This window comes from Setaria italica, chromosome V, assembly GCF_000263155.2.
Source record: "Setaria italica strain Yugu1 chromosome V, Setaria_italica_v2.0, whole genome shotgun sequence".
Lineage (NCBI taxonomy): Eukaryota > Viridiplantae > Streptophyta > Magnoliopsida > Poales > Poaceae > Setaria > Setaria italica.
The window spans coordinates 32,394,481-32,422,269 of record NC_028454.1 but is presented as its reverse complement, the minus strand read 5'-3'; the positions used below and the strand labels follow the sequence as shown (position 1 = coordinate 32,422,269).

Genomic DNA, 27,789 nt, shown 5'->3' with positions numbered 1-27,789 from the left:
CGATTTCTGAATTTTCTTTCTTTAAGTTGAAATATTTTGGACTACAAGGGGTTTCGTGCAAGAAAAACAAACGTGTTTGCTGTTCATGAGGGACCTCCCTGGACTTGGAGTCGATTGATGAAAAGTTGAAGCGCGTGAGTGTAAAACATACCCAAAATGAATTCATACTGTTTAGAATGCTTTAGGGGGTGTTTGGATAGCAGGGGCTAAAGTTTAGCCCTGTCACATCGGATGTTCGGATGCTAATTAGGAGGACTAAACATGAGCTAATTATAAAACTAATAGCAGAACCCCTAGGCTAAATCGCGAGACGAATCTATTAAGCCTAATTAATCCATCATTAGCGAATGGTTACTGTAACACTACATTGTCAAATCATGGACTACATGTAATTAGCCTATGTTTAATACTTCTAATTAGTGTCCAAACATCCGATGTGACAGGGGCTAAAGTTTAGCCTATGCTTCCCAAACAGCCCCTTATTCAGAGTTGAGAGCATTAGGATTGTTATGCAGGGACATGGAGCCCATAACGTCAAGCATTTCGAATCAAATCAGAAGATGTGCATGTTTTGATTGGGATCTTTCTAGATGTTCAAGAGGTCTGCAGGCTTCAAGTTGGAAATCTTCTTTTTTTTTGGAAAGGATCCCTAGTCCATCTGCATTGCAATCAGGACGATCAGGCTTCAAGTTGGAAATCATGCCTCCCCTCTTCCCAAGCTGTCGCCTTTCTTTCACCTGCTTTCGCAAGGCAATAGTGTAGTGATCAAATTACTGATGTACATCTATTTTGTATTGACAGTATTAAGTGTCAATGTATTGTGCAATGACATATTTGTAGATGGTTTCACAGGTCGCCTGTACACATCATTTGCACTGTTATTGTTTTTGTCATCACTATGTTGTTGAAATGAACAACTACAGTACATGAAAAGGATCAAATATACATGAAGGTGAGCTCAAGGCTGAACTTAGTCCATCTATACATTCACAAGGTATGTATTCCGAAAAAACTGTAGAGATATGCAACAAAAGTTACTACAGCATGGAAGTCACAATGGTAGCTGTCAAGCAAATTATAAGAGTGGACAACCAAATTACAGAGTCAGGTGCAGTTCCCTTCGCATTTTCTCATCCGGGCATGGGACCGGCAAAGGCAGTGTTAAACTGCAAATGAACAAACAAACCACTTCCGACAGCTGCAAGCATGTGCATCCTGATTGCATCAGTTCAGAGTAGAATATAATGAACAGAGCCTTCTGATACCACATGATTTGGCCTTTCAAAATCAGCAGCCAATTTTTCAACTATCTGCAAATTGACTTACATAGATTGCAGATTGCTACTCTATGGGAATATGAACATTTCACCCACATCATGCATTTGGTACGGCATCCTAAATAATATTAATTGCTAAGCCTAATGTACCATGTACGAAAAATAAAACTGTACCTGATGTGATATACTCGAGAGCTTGTCGACCATACATCTATGGGCCCACCGAAAGGTTTGGATAGTCCTACAATACGGGGTTGTACACCGAGACGTGTCAAACATGGAGACTACGGTGCAGGACGGCGTGGTCTACGTGGCAGACAATAACTAGTCGAGGATTAGGAAACTACTCGTAGCAATTAGAGTAGGACTCTCTAGTCGAATCCGACTAGTACTCTTTTAAAACAACCAACCCGTAACCCTGCCCCCGACAATATAAGGCGAGGTAGGGACCCCCTCCAAACAGGTTCAATCAATACAACACACAGGACGTAGGGTATTATGCGACATAAGCGGCCCAAACCTGTCTAAATCGTGTGTTCGAGTTCACCATCGAGCTCCTGATCTTGGCAAGCCCCACGTATAAAACACTACCTTGAGTACCCTATCGGTAAGTTGCCGGGTCTAAACACCGATATATACTTCTAGATTGTTTTAAGCTATAAAGTGATCTCCAATTTCACACTATATGTGTTACATTCTTATGATTTAGGACAATAATTCATCAGGGAGTTTCATATAAATATTTGCAACTAGTGATCCTACATAAATATGCTTTCACAACATCTATTAATTTCATCAGCAAGTTCATACATGCTGCCATAGATATCAAGTAACGGAATGTGATTCCATCCATTATAGGAAAATAAGTTTCATGAAAATCGATGTCGGATCTCTATGTAAAACCTTGAGCTAATAGTCTTGCTTTATTCCTTATCATCTGGTTATTTTCGTTTATCTTTCGAATGAAAAACCCATTTATGTCATTTAGGGAATATCCCTTAGGGATTCGATCCAAATAAACTACTACTTTTGTTTTATTTACCAGAACAATTTAGCTACAATTGCTTCTTTCCACTTAGGCCAATCATAATGCTTCATGTATTTTGCTAATGATTTTGGATCGGGATCTAGATCAATTTTTCTAATCTTCTCAGCAAAATACATGTCAACTTTAGTTATTTTTCTATCATATATATTTCTTGTTTCAAAATAATTTGTTGAATTTTCCATTATTCTTTCACATTCATCCTGATAGATTGTTATATTTAAATCAAGAATTTTTGGTTTCCCAGTGTGAGCATTTTCTCTGCACATATTCTCACTGGGTTTTCCATCTTCAAGATGTTTCACTATAAGTGTACCTTCACTTTAATTCTTATTTTCATTCTGCGCTATCTTAATCCTTTAAGGACGTGTCCGTGAAGCTATTATCTGAGTAGATGCACCATTCTCTATTTTTGCATTTCTACTTTGTCTCCGCATCTTTAGGGTATGAGTCAGCGTAGATTTTACATGGAATTCCAATTCATCCACTTCTTGTAGCATTTCGATTCTTTATGTTGCGGTTTACTATAGATTCGTAAAAGTTCATAGTCTCGTTAGTATTAGTGAAGATTTCAGGTAGCTCATCTGCAATTCTTTGCAAAACTATTATACTATGAACTTCATGTTCAATTTCTTAAGTGTGAGGATCCATTAGGACCCCAGTGCTTTCCCATGTTGTTTCTCGACATTTGTCCCTAGCAAGATACTCTCCTCCTCGCTAATGTCAGGAAATTATCTTCAATAAATATATTATTAGTGAACCAAAGTATTATGGAGAACCCCAGTTAATGGCTGTAAATATTTAATTTTTTATGCACTTTCAAATCCTATAGTGAAGCCCAGTGAAGCCCCCATCGTGGTTCGTTGAGGTGATGGTATAGGAATATATACAACACATATAAATTTATGTAGATGGGAAATATTTGGTATAGAATTTTTCACAACTATATTGGTTACACTTCATGACATGCAGATGATCTTCAAGTGCACGAGTATATTGGTTACACTTCATGATATGCAGATGATCTTCAAGTGCACGAGATCCTTCTATGTCACTCAGTTGTACTATGAGAGAGAGAAAGAGAGAGACGAGAATCGATATACAAGAGTGCATACTACCGTCAAATCGCAAAGTTCCGTACGACTATAGCATGATAATTATCATAGTTGAACAATAATATTATGCTAACAGCAACATTTTCATTTAGTTACATCCGGAGCATGTTGTGATACCTTAACCAGTGTATACAAATGAAAAGCATAGGTTTAGGAGATATGTCAATGAATGCTTGTGCTATGGAAGTAGTAGTGAGGCATCATGTTGCTGATACAAAACCACACATGCAATCATCAGTGCCTTGGTCACCCATGTTTGAACTTTACATTCACAAGCACAGAGTTTTCTCAGTAGCTTCGGTGTCGCTTTAATGTTGAATAGAATATGAGTATTTGTTTTAGTGATAAAGCTTTTGAATGAATGTAGCAAAACTCACAATATGGATTGTTTGCTAAGGCGATAAATATGCTCTCATAATAAGAAATCTGCAATGCTTAGAGATAAAGAGAAAAACACATGAAAAGAATCAAAATGTGTGTTATCTCTACCTAGTACTTCTATACTTTTGGTGTTTCCGATGATTTTGATGTTGGGCTTGACATGATCTAATATAAGCTACTATGATTGCACCTTCAACAAAGAGCATTTCGATCTCATCAGGTTTTATATTTCGTTCCACGCTTAATCGCTACAACTATTGAAGTTGCAAAGCATGTCAATCTGACTTGTATACTTCCTAGATATCTGTACGCTTGGGTAAAATGGGCACCCTACACGCTATTGTATCGAACACTGCCCCTTTCACTAGATTTGCTATGAAAGTACATTACTTTTCTTCACTAAAATTTGGTGAATATATGTCTAGTGTAATTCTAATTGCTCCTACATGCATGTTAGATAGAGTATGTTTAAGATAACTTTAGTTTAGTTTAAGTCATTGCAAAATTATACCATTTGAAATATAGTCCATAAAACCATAAAAAATCTTCTCATATTATAAAAAATGTCATTTTGTTAGTAAACACTAACATGAATTGGCATCCATAGCCCACGTGTGAGATACATGTGTGCTCATAACTCCTTCCGCATCTTATTTTAGGCTCATGCATTTTCTAGAAAGTTCATTTTTGTGACAATGAGCAAAACTTGTGTAGTTCCATGGAATATGTTTAATAAGTGCGGTTATTGATATCTTATACTAGAAAAGTTATAGTTGCAAAATCCATTCTTTCAAGTAAATACTATTTCTCTATTCAACACATAAGAGTCAGAACTTGATCACACTTCTTACTAGTAGATAAGGAAGATATAATACACAAACTCTTAGTATAAATATGATTAGATTCTAAAGTATTAACCAAGCATTTTACTTCCTATGTATATGCATGCGGCATATAGGATATTGCTATGGTACTTGGAAATGAGTGTGGACCATTCATAGTTGGATCCAAAATGATTGAAAAAGGTAACCTATTGCCGCATAGGAAGTAATAGATGAATATAAGCTTTTTTTTCGAAAAAACTAGGGGGGAAAAATCTACCAATTAGATCTAACTTGTATCCATGGTCTTATTAGATCTTCATACCCTATGCTACATGACATGTGTGTTATGTGACCAGTAACATGATATTTTTCTACTATAACATTAAGAAAACCAATGTGATATATCATGAAGTACGTGATAAACTAAAAATAAAACATGTACGTGACCCTAAGCAGTTGTGAGTGCAAAAATCCGCCCGTTAGGCATTATGGATGTAGGTGTAGATAGGTGTGCCTGATCTCATCATGGGTGGATTTTTGCTCCACCACCTATTGCCATCCCTGGCAATGATTGGTTGACGTAAGGGTAGATCGATTGATGGTCTTAATTTTAAATAAAATTTTCTTTTAGATCACTCACCCTTTTAAAAATCTGTTCATAACATAGTATTAGTTTCAATTGATGTTACAAAATGATATCCAATACGTTATTTTTATTTTTAAACATTTTAATATTTTAATATATAATAAAATAGATGTGGGGTAAGTGAATGGCACAATAATTTCTAGTAAATTCCAATAGATAATTTTTGGTTTTTTAACAATGCACAAGTTGGTGAAAAGGTAAGGGAGGCAACCTGTGAGATTATTACCATCTAGACTGGGAATTGCAAAAGCTTGATTCAAAAGCTAACATGTTTGAGCCGGCTAGAGCCTTTAAAGATATACTCCCTCCGCCCCAAAAAGAATGTAACTCTCGCTTCTTGAGGTGTCGAACAGTTCCAAATTTGACCAAATTTATACAAAAAAGTACTAACATTCACGTCTCCAAATAGATTTAGTATGAAAATATATTACACGATTAATCTATTGATATTTATTTTGTACCATTAATGTTAGTAATCTATATCTATACCTAATATTAAAGCAAGTCAGGCTTCTGCCAAACTTTTTCGTACGTCGCTGATGTCATGATGACATCAGCATGACGTCGATCTGCTCAAGACCGAGCAAAGCTGAGGCGCACGCCGGCCGACTCGCAGAAGTTGATGTCCTCAACTGATCCGCTCAAGAATCTCACAGAGGCGCAGGTCGCGCAGCCCAACAACGGCTCGGGCCGAATCGAGCGGGGTCAATGCCGGCGACGCCCAGATCGGTGCCGGCAGCGAGACCTCGCCCTCCGCTTCGACCGCGGCGCCATGGATGGGGAGTAGGGAGAAGGTTTTACCGTGTCCGCGGGAGCCGGCGGTGGTGGGGTTGGATGCAGCGCCGACGGCGGCGGTCGGTGGGCCTAGGATTTGGTCCGGGTCGCACCGGGTAGATGCCAAGCCACCAGAGAGGGTAGCGATGTGGGAGGAGGGGAAAGGAGGAGGAAACGAGGCAGGTTGGGTGCACCTACGTGGAGGAAGAGGTGGCGGTGGCTGGGGCAGGGGGCGGGCGGGAGGTGGGCGAGAGGTAGCAGGAGGAGGGAGAGGTGAGACAGGAAGGAAAGAGGGAGGGAAACGGAGGCCTGGCAACATGAGCTGATAAAGCGGACGCGGCTGTCCCTCCAATTTGATGCGCGCCCTTCGCATCCGCCCGCGGCCCTCTGGAGAGTGAAGGAAAAAAGAAGTCAATTTCCAATATTTCACCATTAAATAACAACAGATTTTTTTATATAAAATCGGCACCTCTCCCACGGTCCTACTTAAATAAATTGCATAGAAAAAAAAGAGTGCAAAGGATTGAACCCATAACCTTCAACTCCGGCAGCAGCGGCGGGGCTCGAGGCGGTGGTGAGCTGGGGCCATGCACAGACCAAGAGCGAGCGGCATGCTCGAGGGTGGGAGACCGCGTGCGAGCGCACGCGCCAGCGACAGCGGCAATGGCGGGGTGCATGGGCAGCCGCCAGCCCCTCCTCTTCCTGCCTTCCTACGCCATATCCGGCGGCCGGGAGAGCACGCATGGTCGGCGGCGAGTGGTACAGCCAACAACAAATCCAGCTCGACCAGGCATGGATTCATTCAACTGGGCTTCGATTTCAATCATTCGTGAGTCAATTCATTGTATAGGCATCTGATTTATAGCCAGCACTTTTGATTTTCCATCGGTCACCAACCTCAAGGATGGCCATGAGGGCGCAACACAAGCGGCAGAGCCGAGCTCTCCATCACGGGCAGCGGCGGCGCCACCACTTCCCAACAGTAGGCCCGTAGGGAAGAAACTCCTCCCTCCCCGATGCACAACTCCGTGTCTCCGTACCTAAAGATTTTATTTTTTATCTTTATTTTTATCTTTATCTGTATATGTATCGTCCATATCTCAACCATGAATAAAATATTTAGCAATTGGCCTGCATAACTTGAAACAATTAATGATCCGCTGATAATTTGAAGAACACTTCTTTTACTCAGTTATAATGGTATGCATGAGGCCGAAACCATAAAGAATCGAATGAAACAATTAATAATTATTCTCAAATTACGACATTCTAAAATAAAAACTAATACGGCAATCACCTTTAAGTTATTCAAAATGTTCAAAAATATACATATCGGGATACACTACTACAAAATAAAATTTAACGTTGCGCATACACATTTATATTGTGATAATATATCCATATATTTTTTTGACTAAATACACATAAAATATTCTCCAGTTGCAACACACGGGCATATTTGCTAGTATTTTATATAAATCTGGTCAAATTGGTTGACTTCTTAGGAAGCGAGAGTTACAATTTTTTTTGGACGAAGGGAGTAATCCACAATATCTAGTTGATATAATCTGGCGTGCTTATAAAAGTAAGATGTACGCAAGATGTGGGCGCGTGTATTCTCATGTAAGTGTACGCCTATCTATGTGAGCGTATGTGACAATAGTGGGTTTTGAAAAAAAAAGTAGTATACAATCCAGTTAGAGAAATTAGTATCTTACCAATGACTTCTCGCGGATCCAATGTTTAGGGTGACAAAAATCTACTCTTGTTGGTGAGTGCACTATGATAAAATTCTACTTTAGTGGGTGAGTGCACTGTCTTACTCTTTTTAACGTTTGGGTGGGGCTAACACCTTGTATATTAGGTTGGATTTTGTGGGTGAGAATTTCATGAGGTTGCCATGTGAGGCTCCTCCATCTGTAAAAGATTTCCCGTTTTACAATGGTCGAAATAAATCCAGCCTCTCAAAATGGATCCTCGAACAGTTTTGTGTGTGCCAAACAGCTAAAAAAGAAATGGCTTTGCACATGAAGCACTTCGTGAAGTCATTTTGGGCTTCCACTGCGCAGGGTGTCTCTGCACAAGGGGAGTCAGAAATACGAGTGCTAATCAGCTCCTCCTCTTCAATCCTCATGTGAAGCACCTCATGAAGTCATTCTACCGAATGTTTCTCAAAACAGCTTTAGCTTCATAAAAAAGCCATTCTACCAGAGAAAATAGAGCCGAAATCTTTTTAGAAGGAGCCAAAGCTTTACCAAAGAAATCCTATGTACTACAATTGGGCAAGCCGGTGGGCCTTGAACACAATATGGGTTGGACTCACTTGGGCCCACGAAAGCAAACAACAGAGAGTACAAGAGGGAACAGCTACAACCTACAGGGAGAGGATCGTCAAACGACCACGAACTAAATCGGCGGTGGCGAGCTACGGCTCGAGGTGATCTTGGCTCGATCTGTTCCCTTCCCCTCTTCCTTCTTCCAAACCGGTAACATTATAGTAGTTTCTAGAACTCGAGTTACTGCATATATCTTTATTGGATTGTGAATCAAGCACTGGGTTGTTAACACCCTACATTTTCCGGACATTTAGGGAGTATTTAGATACGAGGTGCTAAACTTTAACAGTGTCACATCATATGTTCGGATGCTAATTAGGAGAACTAAACACGAACTAATTATAAAATTAATTGCAGAACCCTGTGCTAATTCGCGAGACGAATCTATTAAGCCTAATTAATCCACCATTAGCAAATGGTTACTGTAGCACCACATTACAAATCATGGACTAATTAGGCTTAATAGATTCGTCTCGCGAATTACACTCCAACTGTGTAATTAGTTTTGTAATTAGTCTATATTTAATACTTCTAATTAGCATCCAAACATCCGATGCGACGGGTGTTAAACTTTAACACGCGGGACTAAACAACCCTCAAACTCCGAAGTAAACAGCATTCCAAACGGCGGGTGCCCGTGCGAGCGCGACGGAGCGAGGCAACACCGCCTATCTTTCCTCGCCGGCAGAGTGCCGTGCGGAGCGAGACGACCAAACCGATGACTCAGACTCCGGTCACCTGAGCATCAACGGCTCGGATGCCGGCCACTCACCCGCGGCCTCCGATCTCGCCCGTCCACGTGCGCCCCAGCATTGACTTGACCTTCCCTCACCAAACCCGACACGCAACCTCCTCTCGTCCCAATGACATGTCGGCCCTGACAGCCCCTCCTCCTAGCCGCACGCGAGTCCCCTCACCGCCGCGATCCCTCACGCACGCGGCAGGACACAGCCTATGTCACTGACTTCATGGCCTCACAGGCTGCGGGCCCCTCTACTCAGTAAGTGTATACTAAAGCCGCCAGGTACCAGGACGGGTAGCGAAGTGTGGCACGTACGCAGGCCATCGACTCGCGGCGCTCGGCACGGCGCCGTGTTGTGAGAATGGACGGTGGGCCCTCGACCTTTAGCGGGGCCACGTGTCAGTGATTATTTAGGAGGCGGGTGAAGTGAATAGAACTATAGGAGGAATAGCGCGCTACCAAACTCGAGACCGACCCCTCATAATTCTCTCTTCCCCTCTCGCGATTTGGGTACTCTCCCCTCCGCCTCCGCGCACAGGTTTCCTCCCCCTCTCCTCTCTCCTCCTCCGCTCCAGAGAGAGAGAGAGAGAGAGGAGAGAGAGAGAGAGCTACCTGCTGCGACCTCGAGTATCATTTCGGTAAGCTTCGAGTCCCCCACGCGTTGAATTCGATCCGTTGATTTGGTCTGGCTAGATGGGGGAAGCTGTAGCAACCGGTAGCTGTGTTCGATTCGTCCAATTTCGGTTCGGGGGTTCGGCGTGCAGCGGGGTAGTCTAGTTCTTAGGGTTTTGACGGGCGATGGCGCGACGGCGTGGGGATTTGCTTCTTCTGATGTAGGGGTTTGGGTTTTCGTGATTCTTTCGGTGAATTTGAAGTTGGGGGGATGGCGATTCAGTTGGGAATATGAGTTTTTTGCTGCTTCGGGGGGCCCGCTGGGTTCAGAGTCTTGAGATCCTTGCTTGCTCCCATCGGAGGCTCTGATTTTGGGGGGTTTTGTTTTGTCCGCTTTGGGTTGCTTTGGTTTGTCTTTGCTTTGTTTTCGATGGAACTGTGCCTTGTTCGCTGTAGGGACTAGGGAGCGTGTAATTTCGAGTTAAATCTCTTAGTTGACTCGAAAGCTTGTAGGTTTCTAGGGCACGGAAGCGATCTGGGTGTTTAAGCGAGTTACTTTTGGGGCTTCTTCGCAGAAATTTCATGATGTTAGTTAAGAAAATAGTCTCGGGGGTAGCAAGTTGGGGGCAATTTGTTGGAAATGACTATCCTGGCATGAAATTATCAAATTTTACTCTCTCGTGTTGGTCTCACGTCATCTCACCTTGTTACTGAATATTTCATGGAATTTTGGGGGGTATTTGCTGCCGTTTGTTTTATAGTGTTTTGCTACAGATCTAGCTACTATCTATTGTCTGTATAGCACTTAGCACATATGATCTTGTAAGTTTACCTGGCTGTTCTGTTGCTTACATGCAGTCTCTGATACCCTTCTATGTGTCATAACAAAACACTAATAAACCTCTGCCTAATGTGTCTAGATTTGTGCGATATTTGAAATTTAGTGTACTAATTGAGCCGTTTTGCAGTTACCGCTTTTAGCTGGTAAAAGTCGACGGTTTTTGCGTATGCAGCAGGACACTTGCAGAAAGATGTGATAGAAGAGTAGAAACTGTTTGAAAAGGCTAGATCTTTGTTTAAAGGCAATGCCTTTTCGGGTAGGTTATTGTAAATTTCGCTTTTATATTCTTTCACATGTTTGGCCCTGGTCTGAATTGGCACTGGTCGTGTTGGACAAGTTTTAGGCCATTAAAATGTGGGTAGATGTAGGATGTTATAGAACTTTGATGTGGTATTTGTTGTTTAGAATGTTGGTTAGATGGTTGTGACACTTGTACTTTTGTTTACAGCATAAATGTCGCTGCCATTACTTTGTTAGTATGGGATTTTGGGTAATAAATTACTATTGGTATGGCACATAATATTAGCTTAAAAGCTAAAAATTTGGCATAAATGTCTTTACTCAAGTATGCATCAACTGACCGTTCTCTAACTTTCTAGTGAACACACAAAGAGTTCTGATTCACTGAACAAGTGCAGTGGTCAAGATGCCTGCACTGAGAATGAAGAGGATGCTCGAAGATACTGATTTTGCTAACGAGTTCAACACCAAGACCGTTAAATCCATGAAAATTTCGCATTTTCATGTCAGTGAGTTAGAGCAGTCGGCTGTGTTGAACTCGCCAGATAAAGTTCCTCAAGATGGTAAGTGATCTCATGGACATTCTATTTCTCTCTAAAAGAAGATAACTGCATGTGTATAGGCTAGCTGTCCATATCTCTTGAGAGTGTTATCGATTGCCTTTTCATTTTCCACGAAGTTTTTTTTAATTTTTTGAGGACATTTCGGTTAGTGTTTGTTGGCTCTCCTTGATGCTTATGATGTGCCTTCACTGCATATCGTTAGTTACACATTTAGAAGCTCCATTGACAGTCACACAATATATAGCTTAAGAATCTTTCTAATATTTGATAATTTGCTTTTTTTTTCGAATTGGTTTCTCACATGTAGGTTGGAAAACAACTATGTTTACACCATGCATTGTTAGTGACTAGCTTAGCAATATCATTGAGCATGTGTGTATGTGTATTTTATGGATTGACAGCATCTCTTTATTCTGCAGATTCGGACCCAACTATTCAGCTTGCTGACCAGGATATTAGGGTAATGGAAGCTTCGGGCTTGCATGATCTGCATGGAGGGAAATCCGTTGGTGTGTTCAAGGTGCTCCAGCATATTTAATCTCATATTAAGCACTTGATAACTAACTGTGCACTTGTCCTGGATTTTCTTCATAATTTCCATTTTTATTTATGCTTGTGGGTTCTTTTGTTTCAACGGTCTTAAGGATCAAATCCTTCATAGCCCTTGCAATATTGCCAAATTGATGTGCAAGTTGCGATCTGTTGCTTAGATGCTTCCTTACACACTTTGAATATTTGCTTTTATTACCGTCCAAATAGATGTAACAAATCATAATCTATCATCATTTTATATTCGGAAATGATTGCATGAATACTTTGTTCATCCTAGTCCTCACTCCTGACTAGTAAGTTTCTCAACTCTTTAAGTTTCCAACCTTGATTTCCATGTTGATTGAACCTGTGAAAAAGGGTGGGAATGATGCATAATGTATGAAACAATTGCAACCGATTGAAATATAATATAACCATTGCAATTGCCCGCTGCTTGTTATCATGTGGCCTTTAGCTTCAACTTGTTCCGAGTAAATGATTAATGTGGCTATTAGAAATCGCCTTTGTTTGGTATTGTTTGAAGTTTGATCTATAGTAAACGTTGGAGATTGGGTGCATTGCTTTATTATTGTGTTGTCTGTACTGTTTGATTTCGTTTTGGGGTCTCAAAATTTTGTATAAGCTTGTCTTGCAACCTAAGATTGTCCCTTTTATTTCAGGATTTAACATCTGGAGTGGTAGTTTCACCAAATTCAGAGGCTGATTCCTCTGCCAATTATGATGATGACGAGTCTCTGTTACATATCGTAAATTATGTTGACAAAGGTAAGTAGTAGTCATTTCCCCTATGATGATATGCATGTTAGCTTTAAATTTTAAATGTCGAATGGAGATGGGTACACAGATCTATAAAGAGAAGTTTTAGTAGCTTTCAATTTGATATGCACACTCCCATGAGTTCTGTTAGTTATGCTGTAATCAGTGCAGCATATGTGATTCGAGGTTATAGATTCTGTCATCTAGTAATTATATGAAATTCAATGCTGTCCAGATTTTTAAAATTGGACAAGTAATGAACCAAGTTATTTAGGCTATCCGACTTGCTTAGGACAAAGACTTGTCATTGCTTTTGTAATGAGTCATATTATGTCTTCAAAAGGTTTGTTATTATGCCATAGGTGCAAATTGAGCTTTGTTGTATCGTTCGCCTGTAGATATAATTTCCATATTATCTAGTTAGTCATATGCATGAGGCCTATGAATCAAATTATTTTTTCGTTTACGGTCGATTTCTTTCGGGTCATGGTGCACCAGTTGGTTGATGGTCTGTCACCAGCATCAAGTGAATTCTTTATCATTAAATTTATGCTTGTGCATGGTTTGGTGATCATACTCTAAACTTGTAGGTTTAGTTAGTGATGCACATCTAACATACTATACTTGTGGAAAAGGCCTGCCTGATCAGGAGTTAAGATTAATCAACTCAGGGATCATTTTTAAATAAAGAAAACAATGGCATAGAGTCCAGTCCAGTGGGTCACTAGCCCAGGGCATGGCTCATTTCCCCTGATTCACAAGCTACTTGTCTATGTTTACCTTACAAAAGCACGCGTTATTGTCAGTTAAATTTTTCCGTAATTTAATGCACATGTGTGTTCATTTATTATTTTCTATTACAGAGTTTGCAGATGAAGGTGTAGATTATTCAGCCCAGAGTTTTTGTGCTGTTAGTGATCATGAGGCAAGCTGGGGTCCAAATCAGTGTTGCAGCCTGCTGGATATTTACAGCCCAGATGGCGATTTCCATTTCTTGCTGGATAATCCAGCTGATCTTCTGCCTAGTTATACTGGACTATGTGAAGAGTTTGTATCAATTGATGCATTCATGAACGCGAGCAGCAGATGTGGCTCGTTCCCACTTATTGAGAGTGTGACAGAAGCCAGTATTGATAATAAGCCATGCTCACCTGAGGTTGATTTGTGCTTTAGTAACTCAGATGTGTTGGAGTGGCTTAATCCGCACCTATCTGAGGAAGATTTACCAGATCTTGTTGATTTTGCCGAGTTGAATTCAAATGCTATTCCTGCAACAAAAGAGCAAGGGACCAGGAAGGTCACTCTTGTCCTTGATTTGGATGGTATGTTGCTAACTTGCTAAGCATGCAGAAGCTAATCTTGGATGAGAGCATATTCCTGCCCTTGACAATAATATACTTTTTTCCTTTTAATGCAGAAACACTTGTTCATTCAACTATGGAGCAATGTGATGATGCTGATTTCACTTTTCCTGTGTTCTGTGATATGAAAGAGCATGTGGTATATGTGAAAAAGAGACCACATGTGGACATGTTCCTCCAAAAGATGGTGGAGATGTTTGATGTAGTGATATTCACAGCCAGCCAAAGTGTTTATGCAAACCAGTTGCTGGACATGCTAGATCCAGAGAATAAACTTTTCTCCAAGCGATTTTTCCGGGAATCATGTCTATTCACAGACAGTAGCTACACAAAAGATCTGACCGTTGTTGGAGTTGACCTTGCGAAGGTTGCCATAATTGACAACACTCCACAGGTAAAACTGCTATGATAGATTCGTCGTGACTTCTTGTTCTTCATCGAGTTGAAGTTGTTTATAGCTGTATTTCAAATCGTGATAGGTTCATCATCACTTTCTGTTTTTGATCAAGTTGAAGTTGTTTATAGCTCTGCTTCAAATCTTGATAGATTCAACTGTTATTGATTGAGTTGAAGTAGTTTATAGATGTGTTTCACTGGTTTATTAAGGTAATTTGCAAGTTGACTAATCATCTAATTATTCTCTGCGTTTATCAGGTTTTCCAGCTCCAAGTGAACAATGGTATACCAATAGAGAGTTGGTATAACAACCCTGCAGATGAGGCGCTACCTCAGTTGATCCCTTTCCTGGAGACTCTTGCTGTCGCGGATGACGTCCGGCCTATCATTGCCAAGAAGTTTGGCAACATAATAGATAGTTGCTGAAGTTTTTGAATAAGTTTTAGGGTTAGTCTTGTTTGCTCACATAGTGGAACAGAAAACTACATGACATGTTAACAGGACTAGTTGGGACTTGATTTTTCTCTTTACAACAAGTTGGTTTCATAGGATGAAGAGTCTTGGCACGGGGCAATTTCTTAGAACTGTACATATCCACAATTTTGGTTCTTTTGACTTTGTACATAGAATGCTAATGGAAATGAAAGACTGAAAGTGAATCTCCTTGCAAATTTCCTCTGTGTTCTTGCCATGTGTGCAAAGACTTTGTACAGGAAATTTGAGTTATGAGGTCGAGGGGAACGATCTTGTGATTGCTCGCCAATTTTCCTAGGAGGGAAACGGTCTACGAACAAGGCTGTGTGTGACAAAAATGTTCTTTTTCTTTTTCTTCATCATTGTTGTTTCATCATTGTGATAAAAATGTTATATCATCATTGTTGTTTCCTTTTCTTTTTCCAAACTTGCAATTGAATCTCAACTCAAAAAGTTGGATCTCATATTTTAGTTGAATATCGTGACTTTAGCAAGAAAATTCAAATTCCAATCAAGAAACAAATCTCCAAACCTTGTTCAATTGAAGGAATTACTTTCAACTCTGAAAAGTATCAACATGCTATTGCACTAGTCTCAAACAAGAAAAATATGTTACTGCAGCTAATACTTTCGACTAACAAAATCGTTGGGCCAGATATCCTCTTAAAATACAAAAAAAAAAATCACACTCCTCCGGCAGCTCCGGAGCGAAAGGGCGTTAGACTTAGACATGTGCTATAAGTCCAGGTTAGATATCCTTTGAAAACAAAAATACACAAACTCCTCAAAGCAAAGTAGGGAAAATTAGTTGTATAGCATTGAAAAAACATCATTTTTGAAAAATACCATCAAAAACTTAGTTGTATAGCATTGAAAAAACATCATTTTTGAAAAAACCATCGAAAGAACTCCGTTACGTAAAGCTATTATCTAGAAATAGCATTCCGTCAGTTTGCACTGCACGCCGTAAACTCCGTCGAGAATCCGCCTGGAAAAAAAAAAGAACACGAGACGCCCACAGATGGCCGTCCACGCAAGCACCGCTGCGGCGCTGCCCATCTCCAATAGTCACCCACGCCGGCGGAGTTCCTAGCGGGGACGCCGTGCGCGTCAGGCCGGCCGGCGGCCACACGCCACGCCTTCCGCGCGCGCTGCATCGAGCGCTGGCTTGCGGGCGGACGTTCCTGGTCCTGCCCGACGTGCCGCGCGCCGACCGCCGACCGCCTGCTGGGGGAGCCGAAGCTTCCTAGGCGGAAGTTGCCGCCGCATCATCTTGAAAGTCGAGGCTCCAGCATCCAGGCCCGCTGGTGCTTGGATTTTGGTAGCCGTACTACGGACGGAAGTAGACGGCTGACGGCGGCGGTGCTCGGAATGTTGGATTAGGGGGAGCTGCAGCAGGATGGTGTTTGGCTGGCGAGAGCACGTGATTGATTTGGTGCTACAGTGCCGGATTAGATTTTGGAGGGTGGAGTGCTGCAGCTGCTTTGCTCGGTGGAGAATATAAGCAGGAGAGAGATCGAGACTTGGAGCTCCTACTACGCAGGGCCGTTCCGGTATTAATGGAGGCCCTGTACCAAACTCTGAAATGGGAGGCATAATAGGCTAGTAAAATAGAATATCCAACATCCGTAATAGAAGTATTTCATTATCACCAATATTGTCCATTTGCACGTTTATGTTTTTAATAAGATCTTACTTAACCTCAAAATTATTTTTTGTCTATCTGACTCTTTACTATCAATTATAGAACTATGATCAAGTGTCTGATTGTTGGATAGCACTTGTGATTCTTCCATAATAAACCTATCCATAAGCCATAGCCCTTTTCATGAGATCAAGTTAAATACTCAAATCTTCATCCCGATCAGGAGACGAAGAACAGGCGTGGAGCCACCGACGCGGACAGAGAATTACGCTTGGGATGTTCAGGAGAGCGCTAGCGATAAGGAAAACAAGGTTTAGGCCAGGAACTGATGAGACAGACCGGAGACCCTGGAAAATGGAGGCCCTGCACGAACGCACGGCTCGCGCGCCCCTAGGGACGGGCCTGCTACTATGGTTGCTTCGGGTAGACCGGTGGAGGAAGAATAGAGATAGAGGTGGGTGGTGTGCAGGAGAAGGAAGAGCCGCTGCTGTCTTCTTACTTGGTGGAGAAGCAGATGAAGGTGGCCTGAGCTTGCTTTCCGTGGAGTGGATTGGTGAATCTGAGACTGCCTGTTCTTGCGATGGAGAAAGCAGGCAATATACGCGTGTTGGAGACGAAGAACAGTGCTGGAGGAAAGGAGAAGGTGAGGAGCAGCACGTTTCACACCATTACCTCCAAACTGTGACAGAATGTTATTTTAAGGTTAACAGTTGATTCTTTCGGTGGTATTTTACGTGGTGGAGGTCTTTCGATAGTATTTTCCGGAAACTATATTCTTTTCAATGCTACACAACCAATTTTCCCAAGCAACAACCAATTTTCCCAAGCAAGTAGGAAAGACGACCGAAATGTGCTGTAAGTCGTGGTGCAAAAGCCTGAACTTATATATCTGCTCTTGGCCTCTTGCAACTTCATAGGAACAAAAGGTAAACTTATGTTCTTTCATATGCTTTAAGAAATGATACGTAAGCATTGTTTTGTTTCACACTTAATATAGCCCCCAAACTGATCCATAACCTTAGAAACATCAGGAAAGGACACTAAATCTGGATAGAGGAAAGGGAGGAATATACTTAATGTTTAAACTAAATTTTCATTTCTAAAAAGAAAAAAAAGAAAAAGAAAATTCCAATTTAAACTGCCCTACCGTCCTGGCAATTCGCTTTGCTACTATGATATTACAGAGCTAAACGTACACAAAAATTCCACAGCGTTGAATTAAAGAGGCTGCTGCCACCAGCAGTAACATATAAATCAAGTCACTGTATATACAGAAGCTCACTATTTTTATTCCCACATATTTCCTTTCTAGCAAAGTACATAGATTCCCCTGTAATCTTCTCTGCCCCTTCTTCTACTCTTTATCAGCAGCAAATAACTGATGGCAAAGCCCTTTTCTTCTTTTTTTTTCCATTTTCGTGGGGTAATGGCATTCCATTTTCGACAAGCTGGACCAAATGGACAGGATGATGAATGTTGTTTTCCCGACATCTGTTTTCATTGAGACATCGCACTTCCTCCTTGATCCTTGATCCTCGATCCATGCTCTTTATCTTCGGCTCAAAGAGCCAGCAAGGCAGTTCTTTCATACCAACATCTTTTCGCTCTTTGCCATGTTATTACTTCAACTCAGCTGAGGATTTTGGAGATGGCCAATGCAACTGCAACTAGTACATCCTAGAAACTCCATATTGAACTGCATTGACCTTATTGTAGCCTCCTCCACCTCCTACAGCTGTGATGCCATTAAAAGGGGCAATTCCATGAATCATGCTGGAGTGCAACGCAGCTCTTTCCATGACATCAGCTTTTGGGACACCTTTCGGTATGTAGTAGGAAGACCTCAAGTCCGGAGACATCTGTGGCACTACCTTGGCATCCATGAACCGCTGTGCTGGCTGGTACTGCATGCGATCTTTTTCAAGCTCCTGTTGGAGCTCTCTGTCTGAGTTGTCAGACTTCCGGTGGTAAGTGTATGCTGCTAGATTAGATGTGACTGGAGGAAGTACTGGATTCCTTGCCACTCTTCGTTGGCTGTAAGGATCAACAACAGCCAAGTTCTCATATGGTATTACAGGGCCAACCACTCTTCCTGGTCTAGCTGGAAATTTTTTTGCAAAATAAAATTAGATTAGATTGCTGGCTTCTGAAGAATTTGCAAGGTTACTTGGGAGAAATTACCACCTGTTGGAATCCTTTGAGGAATTTGGGAAGTTCCATTTGGAGGGATCGGATTAGAATGAACTGTAGTAGTCCTGCAAGTAGCAGATCAAAGGTCAGCAGACAATTCCGACAGCAATCTCTAACTAGTATAGAAACAATTAAACAAAAGAGTCTAACAAGCAAAGAAGTTGCTGGCCTTTGACCTCACAGTATCCCATGGTCATCAAATATCAGTCCTTTAAACATGCAACTATGAGCCATTCATTTTACTCCCAGGAGAAACTAGGAAACTATTGCATTGAATCCAAGATATTTTATTCGCACAAAGTTTTTTTAGGTCTTTTATTCGCAAAAAAACAACAACTTTGCATAGTCAGCCATGGAAAGAGGAGAGGAAAGTTTGCCACCTTGGGAGGGAAACATGCTTCCTGTCTGATGATGGGGGGATGTGTGCCCCACTCTTTCCTCCATTTTCCTCCAAGTTAGCAAATTGCCTTCGGAAATTGTCAACAGCGCTGCATAATAAATATTAGGAAAATTAACCTCAGAAATGAATATGGGCACATAGCAGGTGTGAATAATTAGGGAAAGATTTGAAAAAGTAGATAGTTCACATGCAAATAAATACCTAGGATATAGAAAGCTTGTTTTTTCAGTTCCATTCATGTAATCCTTGAGGAGTTGAGGATGATACTCCAAGATCTCCCGGAATATAAGTTCCTTGACATCCTCTTTGGTCACCTTTTTCCGTTCAAACTCAAACTCCATTTTTGTAATTGGCTGGCATGATGGTTCTCTCTCTACTTTTGCGAGGCCTTTAAAATATGGATCAGCCAACGCCTGATTATGTACATCAGCAACCAAGCAAACATTATTGGAGTGAATTTTAAGGCATAATGATGGCTAGTATATTAATCAAATAGAAACGCAAAATATGATTTTGGATTCTACAGTTCAAACACTTGCCTCTTCAGCAGTTGGCCTATCCTTAGGGTCAAATGCTAAAAGCCTCTGCAAAAGTTTGAGTGCAGAAGGATCTGCTTTAGGGAACCTCTCAGAAAATGGTACTGGCTGTTTCTTCCTCATGCTAGTCAAGTACCTCCTTGCCTTCTCATTGCGAATCTGCAGTAGCCAAAGGATCATTGCTTGACAGTTCTCGAAAATTTACTTTGGAATAGGCATTAAAAGGCATACCCTGGAAACTGTATCGAGCGATGGAGTACCCAAGAGATCAGTCATCAGATCCAATTGGTGGACCACATTTTTTCCAGGAAACAAAGGCTTCCCGGTTAAGATCTCCGCAAAAATGCAACCAATACTCCATATGTCAATAGCTGGTGAATACTGCATAGAAAACAAAATAAGCATCATTGAATTGAAAAGAAAAAATAAATTTACGGAGAGAATAAAGCAGAAAATAATTCACAGCTAATATGTTACTTAGTTACAACTAACATTTGCCGCTCGTACCCAACGTTAGCCGCTCGTACTCGGCACTAGTCCCTAAAAAGAAGGGCATGATATTGTAAATGCTAATTCCCACACCTAACCAATAATATTACAGCTTATCTATGATTTCCAATGAAGGTAGAGTACCTACTAAAAGGTAGCAGTGCTAACTAGAATATCAACTTATGCAGAAGAATGCAGTTCCTAAACAAACAATTTGGAAGGAACGACCCTTGGCATGCGCTGGCTGGTAAATAGATAAATGGAAATCAGATGAAGTGAATGGTTGACGCAAAATCACGTTCAGCTATTGAAGATTGGGCATAAAAGGATAAGCTGCAGAACAACAGATAGTATGAAACAGCACATCTTGTTCACCATTGCCATAAGAATGTTCTGAAAGAAAGTAGCACTGCTCAGTAGCCCTATAGCGTAATGTGCAGATTGGTTACCTTAGAAAAGAAAGATCCGCACAGTTCAGGAGCCCTATACCATCTTGTAGCAACATAATCCTGAAAAATTTGTGAAACAGAGTATGAATGTAATCTGTTAAACAAAGTGCTACATGAATCTAGTCTACCAAAATCTACATACCGTCCAGAATACTGTTGTAGGAGTGTCATTGAATGCCACTCTTGCCAATCCAAAATCACATATTTTAAGTTTACAGTTAGCATTAGCCAATATATTCTTTGGCTTCAAATCACGATGATAAACATTAGCTGCAATCACATAAACATGCATATATCAGTTCTGGTACTTCTTGAGGATCTAGCAAATGAGCATGAGGTCTCAACTGTTCAACAGTGGAGGGCAGGAAGTAATTGTATAACTTAAAAACTCAAAAGTATATACTTTGTGGATACAGAGAATCAAATACGAGATAAGTGTCCAAATATTCATACAATGGTGCAAACTAAAGAGGAAGAACAGAAACAATCAACAATAAGAGCCCTGGTTAACATATTGGCACCAAAGTGATATATATGCATGGACACGCTACTCTGATCCTCCATGCTCCTAACATAGCACAATGAAGGACTGATAATAAAACCAGAAATAGAACCTGTCCCACTATTTTTAAAGAGAAATGGTCCCTAGACACGTGAAGAATATTATGAAAACCATAAAGAATTAAAGATAAAAACTGTACTCTAGCTAAAACAGAAATTTCTATATAGAAGCATACCAGTATGAATGTATTTGAGTGCACGGAGCATCTGATAGAGAAAGAACTGATGATGCTCTCTGGTTAAGTCATCATTTGCCTTGATGACTTGGTGGAGATCTGTATCCATCAGCTCAAACACGACATAGATATCTTTGAAGTCCCTCCTTGATGGAGGTAACATTATATGCTTGATCTCAACTATATCAGGGTGTCGTAATAGCCGAAGTAGTTTGATCTCACGAAGGATCCGGGCGGCATCAGATAAGTGCTCAAAGATATTATGTATTTTCTTGATTGCCACCTTGTCGCCCGTATGTTGGTCAATAGCTGAGCAAACAACACCATAACTTCCTTTGCCAATGACCTCTTGGATTTTGTATCTGTTAGCATCACCATATTCGCTAAAGAAGTCCATCTCTGATGAACCCTGAGCAAAGTTCAACATATTGAATTAACACTGTTCGGCAAAAAAGAAAATAAAAAAGAGTAATACGAAAAGAAAGAACATGCAATGACTAAAAGGGAAGGCCCAATTCAACTGAGTAGAAATGCAGGATCTGCTTCAAGGACTAAACTCAATGTCAGATCTCCCAGATTTCGCCCCCATGGTCAGAAAGAAGAGCATTAAAAAAGTTTGGATTGTTCCTTGGGTGATCATACATGGCACCCTCAGTAATTGTAAGAAGCAACGTTGATGAGAATAACTCGATACAAATCCCAAGATTTGAGGAAATATCACTAGAATACTCAATGAAACAGTTCGCAAGGAAAAGATTTGCAGATATATCACTAGAATACTGAAACAGTTCACAAGAAAACAGCATCAGACTATGTGAAGCCTGAGGCTGATGCTTTCTTCCTAGTTCCTACTGAAACAACTGCTAAAACAGCAGACTCATAAGTCATACCGGTGTTCAACTAACAGAGATTATAGCACTAACAGCAACTGGACTCTCATAGTTTATGTAATCAGATGCATAAAAGGTAGCTACACCTTCCCTCCAATGCAAGCCACCTATGTCTTCAGCAATGAGCAGAGCAGGGCTGATCAAGCGTTTAAGACTAAATGGTACTAGCAGAAGTAGTCTTTAAGGGAGTGTTCTTGGGCACAAAAATCAACATGCCCCCTGAGTGGGCATAGAATATGTTGGTAAGCTAATCCAGTGGAACAAATTAACATGATTGGCCATCCTTTTCTTCCAAGTAAAAGAAGGCAAGACAGGCCACAGAATGGATTAGGATAAACACAAACTACTCAGCGAATCTAATTCCTCATTTGTGATACCTCTAAGTCGCAACTGAATAAGCTTTTTCTGGCGTGCCATCACGGATTAGCAGGGTGGGGGGGAAGGCCTGGCCAGTCCTTTAAGGAGCAATTTGTATTCGACACAGTTGGAAAAGTTGCAATGGATGCCATTTCCTTTGGAGGGGCAGGAAAAGGGGTCGTCGCCCAACACCGGAAGAGTTCAGATATTATGGAGGAGAAAGCATCCACTTCCAAATCCAACAGAACCTTCCGGTAATTCAACAGCAAACTTCCGATCCAGAAAGAAACAACAAACAGAGACGAAACAAAAATTCTCGTCTGCAGACGCACGAACCTGGACTGTGGCGACTTCTCCACAGCTCAAATCCAGTAACAGCTCTACGCGATCGTCGGCAAGAAAGACTACGAAAAGTCGCGCAATGGCACGAGTAAATCCTCCCGGGTTCTCGTGCGCCTCGGGGAACCGAAATTTTCAGGAAAAGAAGGCACTTTTTTCCCAGATATATACGCGACGATTTCAGAGGTGATAATCGTCTCTGCGAGGTGGAGGTCCAACCCGGCAGGCCAACCGATCTCCAGACGCCAACAACCCAGGCGACCTCGCGTCCACCCGGACCCCAACCACCCCCCGCGAGAAAGAAACCAAAAAACCTCCCACCGACGAGAGAAGGCGAAACGAAACGAAACGAAACGAGAGCCCCTGCCCCTCACCTTCCTCCGTTGCTGCTGCTGGTGGTGGTCCATCGCCTGCATCGCTCCCCGGCCGCCGCCGCCTCACCTCTTCTCTGCCCGCGAGGCTACCCGCATTTGCCCCGCCGCGCCGCCGCATGCGACGCCCGCCCGCCCCCCAGGAGAAAGAGAGCGAGCGAGATAGAGATAGAGGCAGAGAGATCGATCTCCCCTCCCGTCCCGGATCGAAGCCCACAGCCGGAACGCTCGCTCCGCCCCGCTCTGTGGCCCGCCTCGCTGCGACTGAGCAACTCGCGGCGAGGGTGGAGGGGTGAGAGAGAGAGAGAGAGAGAGTTGTGGTGGCGTGGCGTGGCGTTGGATTTCTTTTGTGATGGTATGATGAAGCACCGCAGCGGTAGGGAGGAGGTTGCGTCGCGAGCTGGCGTTAAAACAGACGAGCACGAGCCCGAGCCCTTGCCCTGCCCTGTCTCTCTCTGCTTCGACCTCGTGCCGTGCGAGTGCGATGCGAGCGACCCTGGAGGCAGCCTCCGGTCGGATGAGGCTCCTCGGCAGGGGCTGCTATTGAGTCACTGAACTGCTCTCCGGTCGGGTTCGCCGCCTGCTGCTCCGGTTAAGTTAAAAAAAAAAAAGAGCAGCAGCGTTTTCTTTTCCTTTTTGACAGCGGCGCGGGTGGGCAACGTCCCGTGGCCCGCCGTGTGGGGACGGGCGCCCCGCGGGCGGCCCCACCTGTCCGACCGCCCCCACACTTCGGCCGTCGCCATCGCCACCGTGATTTCCATTTCCTGCCTCTCGCCGAGCCGGCGCGAGCACGTTCATAGCGCGGTGGCTTTTGGGTGCGCGCGGTGCCGTGCGCGCCTACCATTGTGCAATGCAGGGGGAAGCTTCCGGCGCTTTGGGGGTGGGGCGCGTGCCTGCCATGATAAGGCCACGCAATTATCGGTTGGTAGATCTGGATTGCGAGCTACCAGTACCAACAGCTTTCTAACAAAATAATACACCATGGATCGGTAGCCGAGTGCGAGCCTCCCGACCCCCTGCGTGTATGGCATGTGCGCTTAATCATGCACGTAGTATAGCATTGTTGCTGCTTTTGTTATTTTCCTTCTTCCTCTCTTCTTTCCATATAGTTTATCAGGGGGCAGAGTAACACACCAAGACCATCGGGGTTACTGCCCTTTGCACGCTGGGGTCAGCAACATGGCAACATTGATGGATAACAGTTTCCGTAGAAGTTACTATAATGTTGTGCAGGTATTCAGTCTCCGGCCGGGTTTACTCAGTTAGAAAAAAAAATGTGTTTTCTCTAACTGAGCACGTGTAATGTATCTCCAATTATTAGGCTGCAATTTCGTAATGGACACATTTGATATCTCATCGGTTCCATTAACATAGATCGGCAATGGTGACTCAGAAAAATCGAGCGATCCAGCCCCTGTTCTTCAGATGACTATGTATTAATGAGAACTCAATAATGTTACCCAGTCTTTTTCCCTCCAGAAAACTAGTTGTAAATGACAACTTCCAATAATGTTTACGTTTGTGAAGAGCCAATCATTTAAACAATCACTGCGCTTTGTTTGATTGCTCAACTTTTCTAACTGCTGTTTTCGTGCAAGATTGGAATGGGAAATGATGATCGACATTCTTATCGGTCATGTCTACAAAACGAATACGCAAGAATTTAAATTCAACAGAGCATGGAAATCATTTTTTTTCTTTATCCCAAATTATGTTTACAATAATTACGATAAGCGATTACTAGCCTTTTAGCAAAAAAAACTATTCCACGTTCTGTTGATTAATTTCCTGGTGAAGTAAATTACAATGAATTTAGTTTACTGGTTTACCCATAAGCACCGAAATGGTTCTCCGTACTAGTTGGTGTACCAATTAACCGTTGCGAAAAAGAGTCTATAAAGTTGCATCTCTGCAGCACTCCCGCGTGCAGCACAAGCACAAATTTGACATGATTGTTGGGTGTGCAGTCGTTGTTTACATATGTATAAGTTGGTGAGGTTTCATTGGTCATAAACAAAATTTCCCATCGAGCCCTGCCTTTTGAACTGCCCAATTTGTCGCAAGATCGGATCAATCGATACATTGCACAAAGGAGTGTCTACGTTACACCTCTTGGATCTTCAGAAAGCTTCTGTCCCGAATTGATGACAGATTGATCCATACTATATATAGGACTTTACGCGTAGATGCCAATTTCTACAGATGGATTCGATCGGGTTGGGTCGATCTCTACTCGACACCTGTGTGTTCTCATGGTTTCGTGCTTTTCCATCCTGTCGGTGTCAACTGATGAGTCGTGTTCCTCTGTTTGATAATACAAGCACGCAAACATAATATGGTGTGCGTGGATTGACAGTTGAAAGCGTTAGGGTGTTTGGTGCTAGGGACTAAAGTTTAGTCCTATCACGTTAAATGTTTAGATGCTAATTAGGAGTATTAAATATAGGTTAATTACAAAATTGATTACACAAATGAAGGCTAATTCGCGAGACGAATCTATTAAGCTTAATTAGTCCATAATTTGATCTTAATTAAGCTTAATAGATTCGTCTCACGAATTAGCCTTCATTTATGCAATTGATTTTGTAATTAACCTATATTTAATATTCCTAATTAGTATCTAAACATTCGATGTGATAGGGAATAAACTTTAGTCCCCGGAACCAAACACCCCCTTAGTCCACACATGGCTTCGTACCTTGACATTTGCGCAGTTTGCACGTAATCTAGTCAATTTAATTACTACTCCTTTCGTTCCGAATTGCACATCGTTTTGAGTTTTTTAGGTTCATAGATATTATCATTACAGGTAGGTGTGTAATATTATCTATTAACTGAAAAAGTTAAAACAACCTCAATTCTAAATTTAGAATGGAGGGAGTGCTTACAGCTTGCGTGTGCTCCACAGGGGAAAAAAAAAAAGCAGTGTCGCAAGTAGCGTCTTGCCGTGGCTTCCATGGCACCAGCGAAAACAAAATGCAACTGTGCATGGAACCACTTGAACACGCTCGGCAAGCAGTAGCGGAACAAAACTCGCGTTTTGGCTCTGCAGTACCCCTGGTTATTAGCATCTCCTGCGAGTGGATCACCACATGTTACATTTCCAGTAACTTGGCACGTGATGGCCCGCCGGGTATCGCAGCAACTTTTATTTTTTCTCCCTACCCAGTTCCGGTCCAACGCGTCACATGGCGCTGCGGCGCTAACCGGACAAGCCGGCGCATGAGCTGTCGCTGTTGCTCGAAAAGTGGCGTCCCCATCCATCTCGACACGCCCAGATCGACGACCCCACCATCCCGAGCGAGTTCACCGTTGGTTTGCATCGGGTCCTGAGCTAAGGCAGCTACGCTACAACCGGCAAGTAGCCGCCCTTGTCCTCGACCAGGTCGACGACCTCGAGGATCTGCGATCTTTTCTTTTAACGCTGCGTTGCGCTCGCCGTCGATCCGCAGGCGACGTGATGTGACGCGATACGATGCGATCCCGTGCGACGTAGTACGTACGCCACTTGAGCCCGCGTGGTGACACGCCGGGGAACCGTGAGAGCGCCGCCGTCCTGCAGCAAGATGCAAGCAAGAAAGCTGGAAAAAATATGCCATCTCGCGGAAGCGGACACGGGTGCGGCTTCCGGCGCGCAAAGCTAATTTTACCATCGACAGGACCGGCGGCAACTTGCGCAAATTGGCGGAAGCGGACGGCCGAGATCGAGCAAGAAATTGACACGAGCGACTCGATTGGCCGGGCGGGTTGGGAAGCGGACAATGCCGTGCCGGGCCGGGGGGCAGGACGTGCTGTGAATTGGGGTGGGGTAACGGGGAACTTGGCTGGTTTTCCTCCGTCGATCGCTCCTGGTTGCATGCTGATAAATAAGCTGGCCTTCGGGTGCTGGTTCTATCTTGGACGACGTCGCTGGAATGATTGCAATGATAACTAGTCTATAGTACTAACCTATCAGGGTGCCGTTGGTTTTGCGCTACTATTATATGTATGCGAATTTGTGTCGATGTGACAGTCTCGGTCCTTAGCATCAGACGGCCGGAAAGCCTTTCGTGGAAAAAAGGATATATTCCAGCGGGCTAATTTTCACACACGTATGCAAAAAGAGGATATTTGTATGTTTCATGGCCGGTGCGACAAGAAAAAGGCTACGATGCTACGTGCCTACTTAGTACATGGGTTATAGCTGCCTAACTCATCTTACAGGTGGTAAAGTGAATATTAGTCCCGGTTGGAGAGAGTCATATCTCTCGAATATCCAACTAGGACTAATCTTCCGGGGACTAAAGATCCCCTTCTTTAGTCCCGGGTTACTCACTCGGGTCTAAAGATCCTCTTCAGTCCCAGTTGGTATTACCAATCGGGACTAAACGGGCCGCCATGCAGGCGCATTGTGACGACCGACCCCTAATCTTCCGAGTTAGTCTTAATCGGAGCCCTTGATCATAGTCATC

The 27,789-nt window shown here is 42.6% G+C and overlaps 2 protein-coding genes across 7 annotated transcripts; one reads left to right on the top strand and one right to left on the bottom strand.

Moving 5' to 3' along the window:
• Positions 1-9,625: 9,625 nt before the first annotated feature.
• Positions 9,626-15,135, top strand: LOC101777600 (CTD small phosphatase-like protein 2-A). 5 transcript variants are annotated; one of them, XM_012846468.3, is made up of 8 exons: positions 9,631-9,778; positions 10,721-10,849; positions 11,232-11,396; positions 11,816-11,916; positions 12,608-12,713; positions 13,568-14,026; positions 14,122-14,459; positions 14,720-15,135. In XM_012846468.3, the coding sequence occupies exons 3-8, from the start codon at positions 11,240-11,242 to the stop codon at positions 14,885-14,887; spliced, it is 1,329 nt and encodes a 442-aa protein (XP_012701922.1). In that variant the 5' UTR covers positions 9,631-9,778; positions 10,721-10,849; positions 11,232-11,239; the 3' UTR covers positions 14,888-15,135. The 5 variants fall into 5 exon arrangements, with proteins under 5 accessions (XP_004969454.1, XP_012701922.1, XP_004969453.1 ...); XM_004969396.4 differs by having other exon boundaries at positions 11,193-11,396; XM_022826912.1 differs by having other exon boundaries at positions 9,660-9,778; positions 10,734-10,849; positions 11,193-11,396.
• A 2,496-nt stretch (positions 15,136-17,631) lies between these two features.
• LOC101776916 (mitogen-activated protein kinase 8) lies at positions 17,632-23,742 on the bottom strand. 2 transcript variants are annotated; one of them, XM_004969392.4, is made up of 10 exons: positions 23,342-23,742; positions 21,382-21,790; positions 20,787-20,914; positions 20,645-20,704; positions 19,938-20,087; positions 19,710-19,865; positions 19,372-19,583; positions 19,151-19,258; positions 18,765-18,835; positions 17,632-18,681 (listed from the first exon to the last, which is right to left on the bottom strand). In XM_004969392.4, exons 1-10 carry the CDS (start codon positions 23,381-23,383, stop codon positions 18,248-18,250), a joined length of 1,770 nt encoding a protein of 589 aa, XP_004969449.1. In that variant the 5' UTR covers positions 23,384-23,742; the 3' UTR covers positions 17,632-18,247. The 2 variants fall into 2 exon arrangements, with proteins under 2 accessions (XP_004969449.1, XP_004969450.1); XM_004969393.4 differs by lacking the exon at positions 23,342-23,742 and adding an exon at positions 22,965-23,098 and having other exon boundaries at positions 18,248-18,681.
• Positions 23,743-27,789: the final 4,047 nt, after the last annotated feature.

Bases quoted from the DNA above. Each gene is read 5' to 3' on its own strand.
- LOC101777600 (XM_004969397.4), top strand. From the start codon at position 11,240: ATGCCTGCACTGAGAATGAAGAGGATGCTCGAAGATACTGATTTTGCT. The intron at 12,714-13,567 runs GTAAGTAGTAGT...TTTCTATTACAG, and splicing joins CGTAAATTATGTTGACAAAG to AGTTTGCAGATGAAGGTGTA. The intron at 14,027-14,121 runs GTATGTTGCTAA...CTTTTAATGCAG, and splicing joins TCTTGTCCTTGATTTGGATG to AAACACTTGTTCATTCAACT.
- LOC101776916 (XM_004969392.4), bottom strand. From the start codon at position 23,383: ATGCAGGCGATGGACCACCACCAGCAGCAGCAACGGAGGAAG. The intron at 19,866-19,937 runs GTATGCCTTTTA...TGGCTACTGCAG, and splicing joins CGCTCGATACAGTTTCCAGG to ATTCGCAATGAGAAGGCAAG. The intron at 18,836-19,150 runs GTGGCAAACTTT...TGCTACTTGCAG, and splicing joins AAGCATGTTTCCCTCCCAAG to GACTACTACAGTTCATTCTA.